Here is a 23,450-nt window from a genome sequence, read left to right on the forward strand (position 1 = left end):
GTACAACAACGATTGTTGTGAAGGTGGACCTAAACATTCTGTACCATACATGTCCTGGATTTTCCCTGGATTTATTTTGAGAAAAAGGTGGCAAAGGCTGGAGAATATGGCATGAGTGACGTACACTGTGTGCTCACCTTTAGAGTGCCATACACACAAAAAAAATAAAATAATCAAAAAAAGAGACAAATAGATAGAGACAAATGACAGTATTTATTTTAGTGAGGAAATCATTGCAAAAAAAACAACAAAAAACAGCTGCAGATTGTGCAATGCTTCTGTGCAATTTCACTCTCCTGGGTCTATTTTTTTATTTTAAAAGAAGGGCACAGAGCTCGGTGGAAAAAGCAAAGACAAGAATGATGAAAGAAATGAGCTTTCCAATGTGACCAGTGAAGAAATACCAACAGGTGAATCCCATGACATGGAGGCTATTGATAAAAATGCTGAATATTTTTTCCTATCTCCGGTGTGGTAATACAATTCAGTATTGATTTGGAGTCACTGGATCATTAGCAAGGAAGCTTTTGAAAGAACAGCAATTGCTTTCTACTCAAAAATGCATCTAGAATGCATTAATTACACATAAGCAATCAAAACAATAATTCTACATCAGTCCAGTTTAGTATAATATTTTTAAGAGGTGTCCCTAATACCATTTTGGGGCTTTGAAGTTTCAGTGAGAATTACCACAGGGGTCGGTGCAGCCAATGCAACATCTACTTCCGCTTGAAAAACAAAAAAAACCCCCACTGATTTAGACATTGATAACCATGGCAGCGGTCCAGCCCAAGAATTTTTATCAATTTTTTTCTACAAACATGGTCAAGTCATCACAAAGGTAGTGAAAATAACATTGTTTTTTTGTGTCATCCAAACAGACATTTATTGATGGTCCCTGAGTGGAACCCCTGTGGTTAAGAACGAGGGCTTCGAGGTGACCTAACCGTCTTCTTACCGCCAAATCTGGGCGAAACGTAGTAAGATGTTGTCGCATCAAAGCAGTTGCTAATACGTCACAATTTGGGCTTTTTATTTTTGACAAAGGCGGCGACCAATAATACAAAGGCAACCCGCCTTTAAGTTAGATAGGCAGGGAAAACTCTGCATGTATACACTTGCTGGTACACAGTGCACACTAGAAAGTCCAATGTTGTATAGTTTAAAAGGTGGGACTGCACCCGAGCCTTCCTATAGTTTATTTGTCCAAATGGAACAAGAGGAACTCAGGAACTCCCACCATTTTTTAACTTTCCTGACAAAATGTTCAAAGTTTCATCTTGGCTCTTAAGGCATTAAGCAGATTTACAAAAGTATACAACAATAGGGGAAACATTAAAGTGGGTTAAATGCCATATTAAGATATGCCTCCTGACCCATTTCCTCAGAAACTATACATAAAAATATATACTATTGAGGGACAAATCAAAGTCTCATGAGATCCGGTTAATCCACTTAATACTTAATAAGCCAAGGAGTGTGGGTTTGGATTCCCATAAGCACCTTAGCATTATACCATGCACCGTACTGCACCACTGTTCAAGAGAGGTAACAATCACTCTTCTAAAGGATTCAGTATGGTTCAAACTACCCTCTACCCTGCAACATATTCAGTCTTTTTTGGTCTCAAAGTTCAAATTTCCTGAGGGGAAATACAAGTTTCCTTATTTGCTAAATGCTTTAATTTGCTCACCAGCTAGTTGCTTTCTTTCTTTTGGTACCAGGCACCACCAACTACCTGCTCTGGGTGAAACTGATATGACATTTGATAGTGATTTAAAACAGGAAAGTCGCATGACTAAAATAAGGTGTAACAGTGCGTTTCATGTGGTCGCCTGTTGCTATATACCTCCAGGGAAAGACAGGAAACACCAGATGATACATCAGAGAATTGCTATTGTGAAAAAAAAACTTTAAAACATGACATCATCCGTGAACATTTCTGCCTGAGTCACGTCAGATAGATTTTCATCAGCAATGGTGGTTGTTTAACAATGAAGACAACAACTCCCCTGATCCCTCACTACTACACAACGTCATCAAACTACGCATTTTGTTTTCATTGTTTCATTGAGCAAATGTTGAGATGCAACATATTTGCCCTGAGGGGTGAGCATTTGGCTCGCAAGGATGGAAATAACGAGCTTAAAGGCATCACCATGGAAAACATAAGACAGCTCTCTAGCACTGACTTTGGCCAACAAAATCTTCAGTTAAAGCTACTGTGTAGATGACAGAACATCTGCAAACATATGGGGGAGGTGAAGTCAGTCTTGGCACTATGGGAAATGTAGTCATTAAATGATCCCTGTGAGTAAAGTGGCGTTAGGGGTAGGTTTCTTTGAAGATGGTCCACAAGACAAGCCTGCGCAAAGACACAGCACACTCTGAAATAAATCACAAATTTAACGACATAATCGGTTTGGGTTTAGTTTGGGTTACAGTCCTCTTATGGCTGAAATCTTTGGAATTTACGTCCACAGCATTGTGTGCTTCTACTACTGGGCTACTGGGCTACTGGGATCACATTTGTCTGTACTGGTACTTTCCCAACTTCTCACATTCCTATATATTAATGTGACTGTCTCTAAACAGAGCCTATTCTATCACAAGCTGCACTTTCTTATCCTTGTCTATTACCACGTGTCCAGCTGGTTTGTCTGGAAGTAACAGTCGTTTCTCAACCACCCAATGGAGTGTCTCCCATCTGGACTTCCCATCTACTGAAATATGTATGCTGTTCCAGCCAGTATCTTGCACAGTCTCTTAGCGGTTCATCCTGAGGAGCCCACTGAGTTGTAAAATGGTTTACAGTCCATCAGGTCAGCCAGCCTTGGCCCTTACTTCTCTGTCGATCTGTAGTTGGCATAGGCTTTTTCCCTATATGGTCCTCTGGTATTACAAGATGTGGCCTACACTTGGTATGTTACTGCAAGAGTGATTTCACCGCTGGAAAGATGGCCCTTGCAGAACACTGGGCTGTCTATGCAGAAGAAAGACTCAAATATTTATTGAAATTGGTGATACATGACCAGAGAAAACAGACAAAAAGGGCTGTGGTAATCCCTTTTCAAAAGGTAGGAACGACCACAAAACACTGCGCCGCATTTTTCAACTGTTCAATAAGATGTACTACCAAAATTGTAGTGATACAAAGCTGGTTGAAATTCCTTAAAGTTCCTGTGTGACTGCAGTTGTGAGTATGTGTTAGATGCTTCTCTGTAGTAAGCCTGATCTATGGTGTTGATGAGTGTCACTTGACAGAAATTAAAGAGCCACGCTAAGTTTTCTATTTATGCTTCGGCGAAGGTTTCAGTCATCTCCATGATAACAGGCGCTATCCTCCAGAGTCAAAATATGACAGTGACCATGACAAAAAGAACAATTCTCCAGGTGGGTGACACGTCATTGCTGGAGTGGAGCAATACCCATCATTAGTGTTGAGCACCCTACTGTAAATCATGCTCTACACTGTTTCCCTAACAGAAGAACTGTGTACAGACAAAACAAGATAGAAACTTAAATTCTGTTAATAGAAAATCCAAGAAAATTTATGTCACAGTACTGGAAACACCATGTCATAGACAGTTATAACTGTTTGATATCAAGGATGGAGGAAAAAAAAATAATCAAGGACTACCTCTTGTAACTAAGAATGTCACTTTGCTCCTTTTAGATCCTTCCCTGGTTGGATAAACAGTATTATTACAAGGAGACAGGACCACACAGAGACAGTATAGAGGAATGTGGAAAAACCCTATAGACAGAGGAAAGGACAGAACACTACGCCCACCATCAGTCCATTATCCAGGTTCAAGAAGAAAGTAGTTCAGAAGGAGAAAATTGTATAACTGGAGGCAGCACTAATCTAACTAACGAATAGTACCAGCGTTACTTTAAATTAAAGGTTGTTATGGTAAATAACAAAATTACTTCACTCAAGCCTTCATCCACAGGCTTATCGACAGCACCAACGTGGAGAATATGATTGCAGCCCCTGGGGTAAACTGTTTTAAAGCATGATAAGCATGTATACTCCATGCTATGGTTTAAAAAACCTTAGCACACTATATCACTCTCCAAATCATCACTCTCCAAATCCCACCCCCTCAGTATTCTCATCGACGGCTGTTTGGTTGGTTATTTTGGACAGTACCCTCTCATTCACATCCCACATCAATAACATCTCACGCACAGCCTTTTTCCATCTCCGCAATATCTCCAGACTCCGCCCCTCCCTTACCCAGCACTCCACCGAAATCCTCATAAATGCCCTGGTCACTTCCCGCTTAGATTATTGCAACTCCCCCCTCACCGGTCTACCACAGAAAGTCATCCACCGTCTACAAACCATCCAGAACACCGCCGCCAGAATCATCACCCGTACCAAGTCCTCGGATCATATTACACCAGTCCTCATGCAACTCCACTGGCTCCCTGTCCATCAACGTATACATTACAAACTCCTTCTGCTAACATTCAAAGCTCTCCACAAACAGGCCCCCCCATATCTCTCTAATATGCTACACCCTTATATCCCACCCCGTTCACTCCGTTCCTCATCTGCCTCCCTGCTTTCCACCCCTTCATTTTCACTCACCTCACTGGGCGCTCAGGCTTTTAGCTGTTCTGCACCCAGACTCTGGAACTCACTCCCACTACACATACGCACTCTGGACTCCATTGACACCTTCAAATCCCACCTCAAAACACACCTTTTTAAGTTGTCCTATTCCCTATAATACCCTGTCCCCCAACCGTTTTATCCACTTTATCTATTTATTTTTTTTTAACCACATTGTATTTTCTTTGTATATATTCATTTTATGTGCTATTGTATTTCATATCTGTTCTTTGTTGTTTTCAGTTTCTTTAATGACCTTAGTGACCTTGGGTGTTTGAAAGGTGCCAACAAATAAAATTTATTATTATTATTATTATTATTATTATATACAACATACAGGGTACAACCTACAATCAGAGGCTGAACAAAGCAACAGACACATGTCTCACTCCTAGACTTTTTCCTCTGTTTTCTGGCAGACCCCCCTTTGCCCCCCATCCTGGCACAAGTAGGAAGTCTCTGAATGGACTGAGTGGAGTGTACTCATTATAAATGATTGGGTCTGAACACTTCCAAACAAAAGAAAAAGGACATAGCGAGGGAGACTGAAGCAAAATGAAAAGATGTGTGTGTGTGTGTGTGTGTGTGTGTGCAGTGGTGGTGGTGGTGATGTCGAGGGGCTTAACAAGCTTTCCTCTCTTTATGTGATAGATGCAGTCTGACAACCAGAGAGACACTGAAAGTCTGTATAGGACCCATCTGTACATCTGAGGAATAAACTTCCTGCAGCTGGGAAACACTGTTGGAGACTGTGGCATTTAATCTACCAAGACATTTAACAGAGGGCACTTAGTTTAGCTTATATAGGGTATGTATACAAGATAGCTGTTTTTTACTTTTGTGGTTATCCAATGTTTTGTGAACTATGTGCATTTTTTTTCCCAAGGAAGCAGTATGAAAATTGTCAGTTATCATACCATGTGCATTTGCTTACAATGTAATGTCTCTTTTTCAATCCTGAAAACTAAAAAAGGTGCACCGTTTAACACATAGGGAATGTAAAAGTCTGGTCCCTTGGTGCTCAACTATTTTTCAGATCTGGCACTTCTAAAATAGTAGTTGAATAGGCCTAGTTTATATGCTTAACTGGCAAGTGATCTCAGTCGATGCGACCAATAATGTGTAAAAAATAATACCCCAAGACCGCTAATGTCAGAATAAAACCAAACCAAATATACTAGATTAATGTTCCATGTTGATATGCTGCTGCGAGTGCATGGACATCAAGTCATTCATGTTACGTCAGGACCTCTCACTCCATTCAAAACAAAACTGACATTTACACACGCACTGACATAACTGTGGTGGTACAGAGTGTTCTGACAGTGACACCATTTTGTTGTGTTTGCTGTATATGCCCTAATGATGTCCAAATACCAAATTTCAGCTTCAATCTGATGGTGTTAACATTCCTTTTTGGTGAGCAGTGTAGGACCCTCAGCTCCTTCACCCTCAGTTTTTTTGGACAGAAAATGAAGTCCCTCTGTGGATTATCCTGAATAACACATTGTTCCTGGAAAGACTTGTTGCTGCTGACCTTTTAAAATAATTGAAATGCTTTGAGCAGTACCAAAAGATTTTATTCACTTTCAATCTATCAGGTGACTCTGAGACACATATCCTCAAATCTGGACAAATTCAATCAAAACTATCTGCTTAGACAGATGCCAGTGAAGTCAACAAGAAACAATATTTTTTGGAATTTTTGGGAATCAGCCCTTTAAAGCTAAAATTAAACTGCATTTCAACCTTGTCATCATTGTTTTCTTTCAAATCCAGCGTGCCAAAACAATTAAAAACACATCACTGTCCCAATGCTTTCGGACGATACGGGGAACCAAACAATAGAACATATTGCGTGTGAAATTGTCTTGGGCACTCTCAGTTAAAATAACAATAGCCATACAAGTTTTTGTAAGGCTGAGGCTTACAAAAACTTGTTGGCTGACGTACAAGACAAGACTTGGTACGGAAGCCAACTCCCTCCTGGCCACATTAAATGTCCTTCACAGGTGTTAGAGCCGGACAGTGTGTTGTTATATGACCTAGATGGACATTTCAACTGAAAAACAGACACTAAAAGATATAACTACAATGTACCTCGAGAGATTAGGAAAAGAAAAACAGGCTCAACAGTGCCATTTTAATTCAATCAAGCCTAAACCAATATCAAATTTGATAGCCCTGCATAACTTAAAGTTTTAAACCACCCATAACTGTTTAACCATAATTTAAGCTCACCAGATCTAGGATCCACATCGAAATGCACTCACTCATAGATACCAACACCTAAATACCAGATCCACGTCAAAAGTTAATGGGGCCTGTTGTGGGCCGAGACCCATCCATGTTTCGTGGCAATCCGTAGTTTTTTTGTAATCCTGCTGGTTCAGTTTCCTTGAAGATATTGTATTTGGTATCTTCCAGACTATCAGCCATGTTTACCAGAACAGCAGCCTGCAAATGGTTTGGTTGAATCCTGACTTTTTAGTTAAACCCTCAGCAATCGAGAAACTGTCAAGAAATTACGGTTTATTCTTCATGAGCACACAGCAAGGTATTCTGTCAGGAGAAAATCCACGAAAGCGAAAGAAGCGAACTCAGAGGGTAGCTAGCAGATACCCAGCACAGGTATTAATGTATCAAGGAAATGGTAGCAAGTGCAGAGAAAGAGGACAGAAAAGAAAGAAAATAAAACACGTTAATACTTTGTTGTCGGAGCTCCTCATACTTTCAACAAAGCAGCTCAACACGAACTACTACTATATAATGGCAAGAGTATCATAAACCTTTGTTTAGCATCAGATACCTAACTGGCTAATTAGCAAACAGAACATCAAGTCAGGCAACATAGTTTGCAGATGACTGTCAGTGTAAGACAAGTCATTTGAGGGGCCAGCTGTCACAGATGTGAGAGATGCATCTTCAAACAAGTCAGCCTCAGTTGGTGTGTGTGTTTGGACAGCAGGAGTCTCTGGATGCTGTGTGAGTTGTGGTCTCCGTCGGATGTTTACTAGTCATATCATGCTTCAAGCTACAAATATTTACTGCTGTGCAAACAGCTTATGTTGACGCTATCAATAATGCAATATGGTGTGGGGTGTGTGGATATATATTGGGTATGTTTGCAAAGAGAACAGTGAGTCACGTGACTATAGCAACACGATTTTTCTGCCTAAGCTTGCTCTCAGACTTCATTGGACATAATAGGTGGCCTCTATCTCATGCTGGTGAGATTTTTCAGAGCTTGTGTTTCTTAAAACGTAATAACATATTTTCCATGCTTGCTTCTAGTTGTGAAAAAGATGATGCTACTTATCGCCTACCGACTTCCCAAATGTGCTGGCGAAGGAGAGTTTTCTTTCTTTTTCTGTCACCTTTCCAACTGCACCTTCTGGAAAGCATTGATTTATTGAAGTTAGGCTAAACCATCATTCAACAAAAACAGTCCATGTCTGGGCCTGATCATATGCATGTACCTGCTTAAGAGTGTATGGAGACTTTAGAGACTCTGATCCAGCCTGAACCCTTAGCCCTGCCCTCTGGAATGCCAAAAATGCCACAGTACTCCCTGATCTGCCAACCTGGGATTTCCAGCTACCCTGGAGATGCTGGTGAAATCTGGGGCAGCAGAACTACAATACAGCACTGCACAGAGCGCAGCAGTATGCTAATGATGGGAGACTTTTGCTTGTGAAAGCACAGACTTCTGTTTGAATCATTGATTGTTTACTGAATTAATACTTTGCTTTCAAGAAATGTAAGCCTAATCTAATGATGGAAGATTACATTCTGACCACGTGAAAAAATTAGTGTTGAAACCTGCAACTGCATTTTATTTAATTGTTCATCTGAAGGCAGAGGGGACGACTGAGTCTCTGTTATAAAGAACTATTTATTCCATACAACTTTTATCATACTGAATAGAATTGTTTTTAAGTCAGACAAAACCTGCTAAATAGTGTCCAACTGCAGCTTCAATATAAAAAAGTTTAAAAGTAATATTGATTTTACCCTTAAACTAATGATTCCCGAGCCAATTAACATAGAACAAGGTCAGACAGAGAGGAGAGAGGCATGATCAAGCACACAACTCCACATTTGAAAACAGACTGAACACATCTCAATCTCTGACTACTTTAACTTGCATGTTAGCACGCCACACTCAAAGATTACTGCCGCCACTATCAGCTCCTCAGAACTACTGCAGAAAATTAAGTGTAGGGGGGAAAAAATGACTCTTACATGCATCACGCGTCTCTCTTGAAAGACTATGTCTCCATGCACAAAAGTTAATGATCGGAAATTTAAAGGCCAATCCTCAACATTATTCATTAGAACTGTGCTGTACATGTTGTTGCCACACCGTGAGAAAAAATAAATCATGTTCTGTGTAGAAATAAAAAAATTATGATGCATGAAGATGCATCAATGATCGTATTATAATCGCATCGTAACCGTCAGAATCAGAGTCGAATCATGAGGTGCCAAGACATTCCCGCCCCTAGTTAAATTTGTGGCGATAAGGGATGAAACTAACAATTACTTATATTGTCGATTAATCTGACGATCTGTCAGTTAGTTGTTTGGTCGTTTAACTGTTCCCCAAATCCAAAGATGACTTAATGTCAGAGGAGTAACAAAACCAGAAAATATTCACATTTAAGAAGCTGGAATCAGAGAATTTTGACTTTTTTTTTCTTTAATGAAATTACTCAAACAAATTAATGGATTATCAAAATAGTTATAATAATTTATTTGATAGTCGACAACTACTGGATTAATCGTTACAGTTCAACGTCACATCTTTCCATTTTCCCACTTGTGTTGTTAGAGGCCTGATTTGTTATGCACTGGGACGATAAGTCTGTGGTATGTGCATGTCATTTATATATTATTGCTGACCTAAATAGTTAATAAAAACTCTCTTCACACCCAAATGCTGCTGTGAGTAACATTTATAGACTTAGCAGAGAGTGACCCATACTGGATTTTTGAGACCAATGCAAATACATATATAATGTTGGAAAAAAAAAATCTGATATCATAATATATGATATTCTTATACACACAGTATATATACAAAAACACAAATGTTTTCCACTGATCCCTCAAATGTGGTGAATCAAACACTATATTTTACAGTTTAACAGTAAACTTTGTTGTTCAAATGACATCAGTGCTCCGCAACAGTAAACTTCACTGAGCATCTTTTTCTGCATTATGCAAAAAAAAACAAGGTCTGCACATATTGGACAACATATACGCCGATACCAATACATCTGTGATGGGCCAATGTTGGCCGATTATATCAGTCAACCAATATCTTGGTCAGGCTCTAAATTAACCTCTTACTAATAGGGCTAGTTACAGCATCAGTGTTGCCTTCATGCCTTGAACGCGGCCCACAAATTCTCAATAACAGAAAAAGAATATCAAGACTAATCGAATGGGCCTCTGCTTTTTGTCTCATCACAGCTTTCCTTTTGATCTGTTTCACACTAGTGGCGTATTAATGAAAATCATTTTCCAGGGTGAAATGAAAAATTAACCACTCACTCACTCACCCAGTCTCTTTCTTCCTCCCCTTCATACACGTTCCCAGCAGTTATAAAAAATCTGCTGCAGCAGACAAAGAGCTGCAGCTTGAACTTCTCTCCCTTATTTGGCGCGCCCACGTTCAATCACACATCACCTCACAAAGGTTCACTCACTCCCCGCTGATTATAAATTCCCCACAGTTTGTGTTTTTAAATTGAAAGGAATGCACTCCCATACACACCTTGACATACCAGCAGTTTTCTACCGCTGCGGACACAGCGGGAATATAACCTCTGACCATGCCATGCTGAAATCATTGAGCAAAACAACACCATCTGCAACTCATAACTCACATAGCTCACCTCTCTTTTATTACCTTATTTTACTTTTAAAAAAGGCTGTTCTGATCCCCCACCTTGATGCTTCTGAGCCATTTCAAAATCTTTTGTTTACCCCTCAGGGTTTAATAAATACCCGGAATTATTGAGCAAGATATAAAAACCTAATCGCAATCTCTTTGCAAGATTTAATCACATCCCAGTCTTTTCTTGTCACCTCCTCTCCTCGCTGTCCTGTAGTTTATCGCTTGTGAAGTACTTAAACATGTTTTTAAGATGTTCCCACATGCAAGTTTCAACTTTTACTGACTGTTTTAGACTGGATAGCTGTTCAAAAATGCCTTTACAACTGTGAGTATTATAGTTAAGCTGTTCCCCTCGGTTTTGTTCTGTTGCTGGGGGGGGAGAAAGGTCAGGACTCGGCACACAAGCTTAATCCTTTCACATACAAGAATGACGAGGAATCAAATCCAAGAAACGGCTAGAGACGAAATCCTTATCAAGCCAAAAGAAAATGGATAGCTGAATGGAAATACCTTGATAGCAACTGCTCTGTTGATCTAGTTCTAAAGCCAAACCCGTTCTCAGGGTCTCTATCACACAAAACCTGAAAGTAACGTGCTGCCCCCAGACACTGCAATTTCCTTCACATACGACATAGAAAATGCAAGATGTCATTAAAGATATTAACCTGTGCTTACAAAAACAACTCAAACAAGCTCCATCGTGTCTGAGCCTTTGATTTCTCTCCCTCTGCAACTGTTTTTTTTTCATGCCGATGAGAAAGGGTTGAATTTGTTCCAGGGAACAGTCTTAGAGCCATAATCCCTTCCCACATCCTGACCTTAACCTTTGCTGGTGATTGTGGAACTTAACAGGAAGTTAAGGAAAAATACCCCCTCCTGTTGCATGTGATTTCCCCTCCTCAAGGACATTTCTTTTCACTATAATCTGGACAGACCATTGCACAGTTTCACCCAACTGAAAGCCGATCCATAACAAAAGAACTGCTATAATTGCTCATTTAGTCAGTAGATGTTAAAGTGATTAACAACCTCAGAGCGAGAGGCAGAGACTCTTTAACAGCATCAAGGGACCAAACCTCCGCACACCAAAGAGATGCTTCACTGGCAATAAATTGGACTTTAATTTCAGCTTTTGAGCTCAACACTTCTGGAAAGAAACTGTCAGTTTCCGATTAACTATTAATAGAGCATCAGCTGGCTCACAGTCTGTTTTCAAACTTCCTCTAGACACCAATTTATCGAGATAAAACAAGACTGAACTGTCTCATTCCCTGAAAGGAGATAAAATCGATCTTTTTGTTTGCTTTAGGCTGTATCACAGTCAAGCTAGCAACACCCAGTAGGAATACTGTGAGAAATCATTTAGACATTCACCAGTGAAAGTTTCATCCTTAATAAAATGGTTTAAACGGACTTGTGCATTGTGACAGAGCGGCAAACACTGGCCTCATTCTGGTCATGTATGCCAGAATAAGTGTTCAACAGCAGCTTTATTGTGATAAATTATTATCAGTTCTTGTAATTAAATCATCATGACATCTTGAAGCTTTTTATACCCCACAGTGGCCTATACGTGGAAGTAACATCTGGCTCCAGTCCAGTAAAAGGGACGTTTCTTGGATAACATGTTTAAGTACAGTATGCTCGGGTTTACGGACTGTTCAGATGTCTGTAGAACATTTCTTTAACTTTCATCCTTCAGGGGAAAGATGTTATCAAGGGCCGCCTGCGACACACTAAAATGGATTTGCAGCAGCAGCCGTGGTGTTAATGAATGGATAGGATAGGGAGTAAACAGTGGGCCAGTTAAATGCCTGTTAATCATTGAACATCAGTGAGGGAACTGTCAAAAAAAATGCAACTCAACTCAGGCATGTTAAGAATGAATGCAGAATAAAAGTATACAGACTGCAGATATGTATGGGTGAAGCATATACTATATGTAACACTGTCTTTACTGTGCCCTTTAAGTGTAGGGTAAACCCACATGAACTCTGAGCTGACCCACATCTATTTTAGACATGTCTGTGACACATACAGTAACTTTTACATCATGTTAAAAAGGGGCAGTATGTAGTTCTGGAGAAGAAATTCAAATAAAAAATAATAATTTTAATATTTACAATATAAATGACGAATAAAACAATGTTTATTTTTTCCATAACCGAATAAACAAGCTGTTCTCAGAGGAAAATAAGGTCCCCAGAACACTGTTTGAAGCTAGAAAGGTGGCAGGGTCCGCCAAATATAAACAAAGTGAAACAGTATGAAATTGTGTTGTCCTTTAAGGTCTGTTTGTTAGTTCACTTTATCCATGAAAACAAATAGAGTTTGTTTATTTAGTTTGTTTAGGCATAGAAATAAAAAATCAGTTGATTAAGATCTTTCTTTTGTTACTAAAATTTCCCAAAACTACATAGTGCACCTTTACTCTGGTGTGACATGATGATGATGAGTTTCAAGTCCTCCAAATGGAGATCCAATTTCCAACTCTTAATTTTTTCCAATGATTGTAACCAAAAACACATCCAGGACAAACTCTTGTACAGCTCTTCATGCTTTTGCACCATCTCACTGCCAGGCTCACCTCAGCAGACTGTCTGGTACTCACCCACTTTGAACTGAGACGTCTTGTCGTCTGGGTTTGCATGCTCCTTCACCAGCATCAAATGCAGGATGCCGAAAGAGTTTTGAATCCCGAAGATGGACCCATTGCACCAGGTGGCTGCAAACACCACCAGCCAGCCGTAGCCTCCCTCGGGTGGGACGAATCCGGCTCCGTGGTGGCCGTGCGTGTCCACCTGGACCCCCGCCTCCGAGTCAGAACCCGGCGGCGGGGAGAGGGGCGGCTTGCACCCGGCCTCGATCAGCTGCACGTCGCTGTCCTCATGCACGATTTTACACTCGCTGCCAGCCGCCTGGTCATCCTTGCTCTTGTCTGCTTCTTGGGGAGCATCTCTTTGCTCCATCTGAGGATCTGCAGCCGGCTGCTCCGTCAGGGAAACTCCGCTGGACGGCTGATTGTCTACACCATTGATCCCCATGCTGTGTGGTCTGGCGGAGAGTTTACTGTGGACTCTTGGCGTACATGCATGAGATATAGGTCACTGACATAAGCGGACCGATTTGAATAACAGATTTGATTGGCTATCTGTCAAAATGTGCGAGGCAGACGGTGCCTTGGTGACAGACAAGCCTCCTACACGCTGCTCGTAGCCAAAGTCTGAGCGCCAACTTTACCGAATAAACCTGCAAACGTTAAATGTCTCATTCTGGTCGGAAGTCTGTATTTTTCCAGGAAATAGCAGGCACCGCCTATTTCTCCTTTAAATGTAAGCCCGTGTGTCTAGCGGCAGCCTATGGAGACTTAAACGATGTATTTACTTTTGCTGCCTTCTCCTGCTCGGTGCCAAACACGGATCATCAACCTGTGAAGGCGCCCGTTCAGCCTCGACTCCGCTCCGTCCTGTCACGCCGTCCGCACACGGTGCTCAACATCCCCCGGCGGTGAAAGAAACGGCGAGGCGGTCCTCAATCTTTTATCCGATATCTTCACACGGTGTGAAATAGGTAGGCCCCGTGTGCTTCCAAGAGGCTGTCTCGGCTCTGAAGTGTCAACAGAGCAACGGCCGTCATTCAACAGCTCGCCCCCGCCTCCTGCCTCCCCTTCCCGGCGGACGGGCGGTTGGAACCAATGGCGGCGCTTCAGAGCGCTTACGGTGAAACTGTGGGACGAGCTTGAGCTTCGTCTTTTCTCGGAGTCACGGAAAGACCCGAATGATTAATAACGCTCAGCCTCAGCCTCATCTGACACCGACGTTAGCCTACTTTTCCTCCTCCGACTTGACTTACAACTCCATACAGTAGCGTCGACGGTGGCGTCTGTTTCAACCGTACGTCCGGTCAGGAAAAGGCAGATTTATGAGTTGAGCACGTACACTCTGTATTTACCAAGGAAGGTTGACACGTAATGGTGTCGTTTAAACACGTCTCCGTCCGCTTTACGTCGAAAAGCCTTTGTTCTCATTGTATGTTAGAGGCGTCGTTGGTTCAGCCAGACAGTGAAGAGCTAGCTAAGCTTACGTTCGGTTGCCATGGAGAAGGTAACTATGCCGTGTGTCCGTTAGGTAGCCGTTACAAGTATGACAAGTACAAAGCTGCACGTTTTAATAGCTTCCTGCCGCATGTAACGCTACAGTAACGTTACCTTACATTTCCTGTAGCATACAATCGCTGAACTTCAACGGTCCCGCCCATTACTAATGTGGGTGTCCACTTGAAGTACATTTACTCAACTACTGTACAGTTACTGGCACTGGAGTATTTCTTTTTCTTTTACTTTCACTTCCACTACATTTAGGAGGCAAATGTTGTACTTTCTGTTCATCTACATTTATTTCATAACTAATAATAGCTGCTAGTTACTGTTTTAAGTAGCACTTGCTACTTTTTTAAGTAACTAGTGTTTTTACTGGGTTCCTTCCCCATGTACTGTAACATTACCTTATATTTCCTGTAGCCTACATTCACTCGAAGTACATTTACTCAACTACATTTTCATTACCTGTAGTAAAATGCAACTATATTATATTTATATATGTATATATATGTACATCTGCCATACCATATACAGTATATATTTATATTGCACTGTATATTTGTAAATACTTGGAGTGGTCATTGAACAGTTAAGATTGTCTATTTTATTTTATTTTTTCTATTTTATTTATCTTATTTTATTGTCTACTTTACTATGTTATCTATATCTTTATCTCTTGTTTCCATTCAGGCTATATTTCTACTTCTACTTTGCACGGAGCATCTGTAACAAAAACAATTTCCCCCCAGGGATTAATAAAGTATTCTGATTCTGATTCTGATTCTGATTCTGATTAAATGGTCCTGCACACTCCTAATGTGGGTGTTCACTCTCACTCAAAGTACATTTACTCAACTACTGTAAAGTTACTGCTGCTGGTACTTTACTTGAGTATTTACTTTCACTTCCACTATATTTAGGAGGCAAATATTGTACTTTCTGTTCCACTACATTTATTTGAAAACTAATAATAGTTACTGTTTTAGGTAACTAGTTACTTTTTTGATTAGTGCTGCAAGTTTTTAATGGTTTCCTGCCCCATGTACAGTAAAGCTACCTATATATTCCCCATAGCCTGTTTTAGCCACTGCATTTATTTGACATCTGTAGCAGTGGTGGAAGAAGTATTAAGCTCTAAAGTAAAAGTAGCAATACATCAGTGATGGAATGTACAATTAACAATTAATGTTACAATTGATGCTGTTCTACTTGAGTATTTTCATTTTCTGCTACTTTTTACCTCCACAACACCACCTTTAGGAGGCAAATATTGTACTTTCTATTCCACTACTCTTATTTGATAACGAATAATAGTTACTTGTTACTTTTTTAAGTAGCACTAGTTACTTTTTTAAGTAACTAGTGCTGCATATTTCAAGTAACTTATACTAGGTGAAGTAAAAGTATGGTACTTGTACTCTACTTGTGTATACTCCACTACCTTTATTTGACATATGTAGCAGTGGTGGATAAGTATTAAGATCTAAAGTTAAAGTAGCAATAGACCAGTGATGGAATGTAACAAAGAACATTTACTCAAGTATTGTACAATTACTGATACTGGTACTTTTAGTATTTCTTTTTTGTTCTATTTTGTACTTCCACTCCACTATATTTTGGAGGAAAATATTGTACTTTCTATTCCACTACATTTATTTAATAACTAATAATAGTTACCAGTTACTTTTTTTATGTAACTAGCATTATATACGTTTTATTTAAACAAAGTAACTGTCACTGGAATATAAATGTAATGGAGTAAAAAGTATAATGTTTACATCTGTATTGTAGTGAAGTATAAATAGAAATACTGAAGTGAAATACATATACACATACAGTATATCAAAGTTGTGTTTAAGTAAATGTTGTTATGTTTCATCACTTTCATCTTTTACTCAGATAACACATCTAAATACTTATTGCCCTACGGTCAAAACACATCAGTATATTGGCTGAAATCATGCTGGGATGATAATTGTGTTTTGTCTCTTAACATGTAGGTCAACTGTGCAGTTTCCAAACAAAAGATTGATTTTTATTTTTAGAGAGAGTGGAGGCTAGAGAGACGGTCTCCATGCAGAGATAATCGAAGTGAGAGAATTTCACACTTGAACAGAGTTTTAAAGTTAGTGAGCAGCAAAAAAGCCTTTGCATTATAAATCTGTATAATCACACATTGCCATTTTAATCTCAAATACTGATGAAGATTTCTCAAATTCCTCTCAGTCTCTTGTTTGTTTGGATATAATTTCTGCCTTTTTCTTGGCACAAAGATTAATTCAAATCCCCTCAGCCTAATTACCAGCCCATTCATTTCAATTAGATAACCTCAAATAGGCAAGCACCACAGCTACATTTTTCCCAGGGATACTCTCCCAGGACATCTGTTTTTCTGGATTCATGTTATAGGCGATGAAACAAGTGTTCACCACTAAGTGGAGCTAAAACTCTGTGCAAGGGGTTTGTTCTGGATCATAAGAGCAAGGTTGGGAGTTATGCAACATTTTATGACCAGTGTAGCTGATTCCCAAGAGGATATTCTTAGTGTGTTACAGTTCAGTGGATGTGAAGATCCACTGAAGACATTTTGACACACCACAGTAGGAAATGCACATGTGTAAATAATAAAATTAATCGCTGAATGCAATTTGCTGTTATTAGTAACACCTATGCATTTTCCTACTATGACAAAGTCAAAATGTCTGCTGTCAAAAAGGCCTGTAAGTCACACAGTTGAGGACCACAAAAGTCTGTTTTGGTCAGGTTGGAGATATGATCAATCAGTGGCCCTTTTACCCGATTAAGGTGCCACATTACTGTTTTTTTGTCGCTATAATTAATGGTTAGTGTAAAGTCCCCCAAATTTAATACTAAAGTCACTGAAATGACACAACACAGTTAAACCATTTAAAGTATCTTTTCATATCATATAGAACAGGTGATATTAACCACCAAAAACGTGCTGCAGTATATTCTGTAAATATTGATTATGATCCAGTGTACTCCAGCAGTCACGTCGGCCGGTAACAAACCAAGACCTACAGTACAGTAATGCCAACATGCCCAGTTTCCACTCACACTTTGTATACTTTATATTGTGTAATATATAATCTATTTGAGGTGTGACATATTCTGTTGCTCATCAGACAACACCGGAGACATATAAACATGTGATGCCCGTCTTGGTTGCCATAGCATCACCATGTAATCCAATCAAAGCAAAGCTTGTCTGAGTTGTCTTGTCTAACATTAACAGCCTATGAAAAAATGGGTATTTAGCACTTTTCCCCCCTCCCCTAACAAAAGTTAATGGATAAATTTACCCAAAAATGAAAATTCAGTCATTATCTGCTCACCCCCATGCTGATGGACAGTCGGGTGAAGTTTGGTAGTTCACAAAACATTTCTGGAGCTTCACAGCAAAACAGCGTTGCGTCATTCTCCTAAACAATGTAAGTAGAAGAGACTTGGTTTAAAATCACAAACAAACAACTGAAAAAAATAAAAGTTGCTGCTCACAGCTCATCTGGTGTAATCCAAGTCTCCAGGCTTTGAAGAGACTTGGATTACACCGAACAAGCTGTTTAGAGCAGTTTTATAATTTCAGTTTTTTCACGTTTTCAAACAAGTTCCCTTCTACTTAAGTTGTTTATGAGAGTAATACATTTTCATTTTTGGGTGTACTTGTCCCTCCATATCTTTCAGATTCACTTGAGTGGGGTGGACTTAAACTGAACTCTGTGACTAGCGACCCGCTCTTTCGATTCTGCGCTGTTTATTATCGCACAAACATTAAGTGGAGTAGGAATGTGGGACTTTGTCATCAAATGGAGCTGATACATCATCACACGCCTGCTTCCAATTATCCCCAAGAGGGACAGCAAGACTCCTTCCACTCTGCCCACTCCAGCTCCACAGTGTTTTTTAGCTAAAAATAGCCGTTCACACAACTTCAGAGAGTCTGGTTACGAGACTACTCTAGGATTCCTTTTGAATGAAGTGGAGGTTAAAGGTGACAGGGACACAGCCAATAGTAGTGCTTCCTGTTTAAATAGGAATGCTTCAACTCCTCAGAGAGCTGTGGGTAGCAGAGGGAATGAGCATCTGTGAGAGGCCCACGCATTTCTGACTCTGGTGAAGTCAGACGCTGAAAGATTGAGCCTGACTAAGTGAGTTAAAATGAAAGTCAATTGTTTTTTTAAGGGGAATTCCTGCCTTAAAGTACTATTATTTTTTTTAGTAAAAAAACCAGTCGTAATTCAGTTCCTGTAAGTATTTACAACGCTGTGGTGAAATCGTAGCGCTATCTAAAATCAAACGATGGTGGCGGTGATACGTGCAGGTTGTCTTACACATGTCCAGCAGCATGCTCAAACATGCTGTGGTGGTGGGAGAGGGAAAATGCACTGGCAGGCAAGCATGACTCATTCATAGTGGCTGCCTTCATTCCTCGGGGGCCTTGGAACCACAAAACTTCAGCATGTCGGGGCTGTCAGTTGCAGTGGAAAGTTATATACTGTCTCCTATGGGATTTCACTCACTTTGAAGTATTGAACAGTTCAAATGTGAACACTGAACGTTTTAGGCCGACTCATCGCTACTGAAGACAAAACAACAAATCATATCAGGGGTACAATCTGAGCACCATTATGTGCCTGCCTCCTGTGCTGTGCTTGGTTTCACCTGAGATTAGTCCAGACATTCGTCACAGATTGATCAACCTGCCCATGACCATGGGTGTAACTGAACAAAGAGCTGCTTATTACTCACTATATTGTAAGAGTCTATCAACCGATTAAAGACCAAGACTTTTAGGGGTTGAGATCAAGTCATGACTGAGACCAGACAGAGTGTATCAAGACCATGACTTTGAGGGTTGAGACCAGGTCGTAACAAAGACCAGAGTGTATCAAGACCAATACAAGACCACAACTTTGAGGGTTGAGATCAAGTCATGACCATGACCACTGTCCACCACAGAGTCCCACACTGCATGATACACTTCCAATAAAATGTGAAGCTTGCAAACCACAAGTCATACAGTCATACAAATGATCTGAAGGATCCACCTTTGCATTTAATAAGATCACAGAAGACACGAAAATTCCTCCTCATTCACTTCTTTTATTGCCGTATTTGTGTTTTTTTAAAATAGAAATGCCTTGATAAAATAATGAATGGATTACTTTGATTTCTATGAGCAAACAAATACAAAACAGATGAAATCAACTTAACCATCTTTATTTAATATGCCTTTCCCATCGAAGTTAGTTCCCCATTGAACTCACACTGTCCATTTTTTTGCGCAAGCATTACTTTTTCTGTGTGACTCCTCCCATTGAAAACATAATTAAGTACAGTCCGTAGCAAACAATTATTCAACACATTGATATCCCTGCAGTTGTGGTCTTGAAATGAATTCCAGAGTCGTCTTTGTCTGAGACCAAGCCAAGACCCAGTAAAAATGTGGTTGACTCTGAGACGTGGCCGAGACCTTCAAAAAGTGGTCTCGATGATAGCCGGAGGCAAAGTACAAGAGATAAATAAAAGTCAATGTAAAACACACAGATAGATTGTGGTCCCTGTAAACATTTCACATGCTTGTTTGTGTTCGCCTCTCCCTTCTTCGCTTCCCTTATTTGAACAAAAGAGGAGCTCTGTCGCTCACTGATGTAATCTCAGTCTTTCACAAGTATGAGCTCACTACTACACGTAGCAGATGAGCTTGTCGTCACTTCTAATATCAGTGGACGCTGGACTGTACTGGTCACAGACTATTTATGATCACCCACAGAAACAGTGACACACATACAGTAGGCCTACCACAATCCTACAAATCACTGATGTAATGTTAATATATATAAGCATTCAAAATCTGGAGAAAAATGTTGCAGATGTTTTTCTTATTTCTTTTAATAATGGCTATTTGAACCTAGATAAAACATTATCATTCAGACACCAAATGTATTATTTATGTTTAAAATAGCTTTAAATCCCAAAAGGAAAACAATTGAATGATTAAAGATTCCATTTACTTGATGTTCCCACAGTGGAAGACAGAGGGGAATTCTGTCGTAATCATTTTTAACCCAAATACTCTTTGATTTTGAATTTGTTTTCCAGCCTGGAGAACTAACGTGACCCTGTTCCTAGGTCATTAATGAAACACATCTAAATATTTTGAGAACCAATTTTTCTTTTGACTGCTCAGTTTTAATAGGTTTTAACTGTTTGAAGTGATTTGTCTGTCCGTAGTCTGCTGATATTACGAGATCCAGTGCCAATGGTGCTTATAACCCTAGACCAACCTTCTACTTCTATTACAAAGTTTTTAGGATAGCTTTGCTAAAGCAACACACCTTTTAACTCCAGCTTTTATAAGCAATATTTCACTCATGAAACTGAAACAGGAACCTGTTTCCTCTTTAAATCTGCCCAGATTTTGATGCTGAGCTTCCAATGTCTTTCACCAATGACCGGTGAGTTCTTGTATTCTTATTTAACTGTTGCTGCGAAGTACCTTTGTCTCCTTCCCTTTCAACTATCAGTCTGGTTGAGCCATTGTACAGTGTGTTATTCTCCAAGTATAAAACATTACTGTTTTCAGAAACCCTTTATACAAAATTACACCTGTAAAGAGGATTTTCTACAATCTAAAAGCATGAAAGACCACTCAGAAATATAGAGTAGTCCTCTCAGCTGTCTGTACCAAATGAATCTTTTGTGGCAGACAATTACAAACGTTTGAGCAGTAATGTATGTTTCCTTGTATATTAAACTCTGTTAATCCAAGAACATTGTTGACATGGGAACTCAAAGTCCCAGGAGATGGATTGTCTCATTCAGGAATGAGTGCTGAAATGAATCACTTGGACCTCTGATAAGTCGCAACAACCTGTACCATCCAGTTGCAGGCATGTTGTTGAAACATCAGCTCCTGACGTTGCAGACAGGGGGACAGACTGGGGTTGGAAGAGATCGTTGTCTCATGCAGCCAAAACAACCCGAAGCTTTGAGCTGAAAAATGAAGAGATGGGGGTAGACTTGAGGAGAAGCCCTCCTCTTTACATCCTCTGATGTAAGGGATGTATACGCATTTCCAAATTTTCGATCAGAATGTGTTGCATTATAATGTATCATAAATACATGCTTTTTATGCATAAATCCTTTGTAGAAGTTTGACTCTGATAACCGTACAACTAAACTTACAATAGCTTATTATCAACGCTTTTTATTGACTGGCAACTTGGCGTAAATAGACTTAAAACTCTGCAGCCCTGCGAACCGCTTGGTGAGGCTGTGAGCTGCTTCTTCCTACAAATTCAAGTCAGAAATGCAGTTTAGCTCACAGCCTTTGGTATATTTTTAATCATTCACCGCATTTTTATGTTAATTTTCCTTTAGATGCTATATTTCAAACAAATTAAACCCAGCAACTCTTTTTAGCGTCATTATTTCAACAGGCCATGAAATATTCCACATCTTCCACACAACTTTAAAGCCAGCAATGCAGTTTAGCATCATCTTTTCAACATCCAGCATTCGCACAGTTCTTTCTGCTGATGGGAATGTCATTAGGTTTGTAGGAATTTGGTCATTAGCCAAATTATTGGGCAAATTAAAAGTATTTTTGGAGAATATTTTAAAGAAAATTCGCATTTTTCATGAAAACCTGATTTTTTCAATAGCTTCCAGGTCGTTTGACCGATTGACTTGAAATCGCTCCCAAACATGGTCCTTCACTGGTTGAACGACACACAGCAGTCCCCATTGGATTCCGGTGGAATTTGTATTTTTGGTGAATATTTTAGTGAAAGGGGGCCATTTTTCATGAGGCTGGGTTAAGGCTACGGTTAGGGTTAGGGTTATGGGGCTAGGGTTAGGGTTACGGTCGTCTTTTGGTCGATTGACTCGAAATTGATCACGAATGTCGTCGATGCCGGCAGAAGGAAGGGACAGCCGTGTTTATTGGATTTGTGTGGAATTTGTATTTTTGGTGAATATTTTAAAGAAAAGTCGCCTTTTTAATGAAAAAGGGCGGCCGATTCTTTCAATAGCTTCCAGGTCTTTAGACCGATTGACTCGAAAATTCTCCAAAAAGTGGTCCTATACTGGCTGAACGAGACACAGCAGTCCCCATTGGATTCGGGTGGAATTTGTATTTTTGGTGAATATTTTAGTGAAAAGCGGGCATTTTTCTTGAAAACCTCGGCCGATTTTTTCAATAGCTTCCAGGTCTTTGGACCGATTGACTCGAAATTTCTCCCAAACGTGGTCCTCTACTGGCTGAACGAGACACAGTAGTCCCCATTGGATTCGGGTGGAATTTGTATTTTTGGTGAATATTTTAGTGAAAGGGGGCCATTTTTCATGAAAACCACAGCCGATTTTTTCAATAGCTTCCAGGTCTAGTGAAACATCTCGGCCGATTTTTTCAATAGCTTCCAGGTCTTTGGACCGATTGACTTGAAATTTCTCCCAAACGTGGTCCTATACTGGCTGAACGAGACACAGCAGTCCCCATTGGATTCGGGTGGAATTTGTATTTTTGGTGAATATTTTAGTGAAAGGGGGCCATTTTTCATGAAAACCACAGCCGATTTTTTCAATAGCTTCCAGGTCTTTAGACCGATTGACTTGAAATTTCTCCCAAACGTGGTCCTCTACTGGCTGAACGAGACACAGCCGTCCCCACTGGTTTCGGGTATAATTTGTATTTTTGGTGAATATTTTAGTGAAAAGCGGCCATTTTTCTTGAAAACCTCGGCCGATTTTTTCAATAGCTTCCAGGTCTTTGGACGGATTGACTCGAAATTTCTCCC

General features: G+C 40.0%; 1 protein-coding gene across 1 annotated transcript in view; it reads right to left on the reverse strand.

Annotated features, from left to right (window-relative positions):
• The window catches only part of slc16a2 (solute carrier family 16 member 2), a 31,172-nt gene extending 16,500 nt beyond the window's left edge, over nt 1–14,672 (reverse strand). The window contains exon 1 of the mRNA XM_084352624.1: nt 13,141–14,672. Coding sequence (XP_084208750.1) covers nt 13,141–13,573 — 433 coding nt within the window. The 5' untranslated portion in view covers nt 13,574–14,672. The remainder of the gene's footprint in view (nt 1–13,140) is intronic.
• Nucleotides 14,673–23,450: the final 8,778 nt, after the last annotated feature.

Source organism: Pagrus pagrus (genome assembly GCF_965226575.1).
Source record: "Pagrus pagrus genome assembly, chromosome: 5".
Taxonomy (NCBI): Eukaryota; Metazoa; Chordata; class Actinopteri; order Spariformes; family Sparidae; genus Pagrus; species Pagrus pagrus.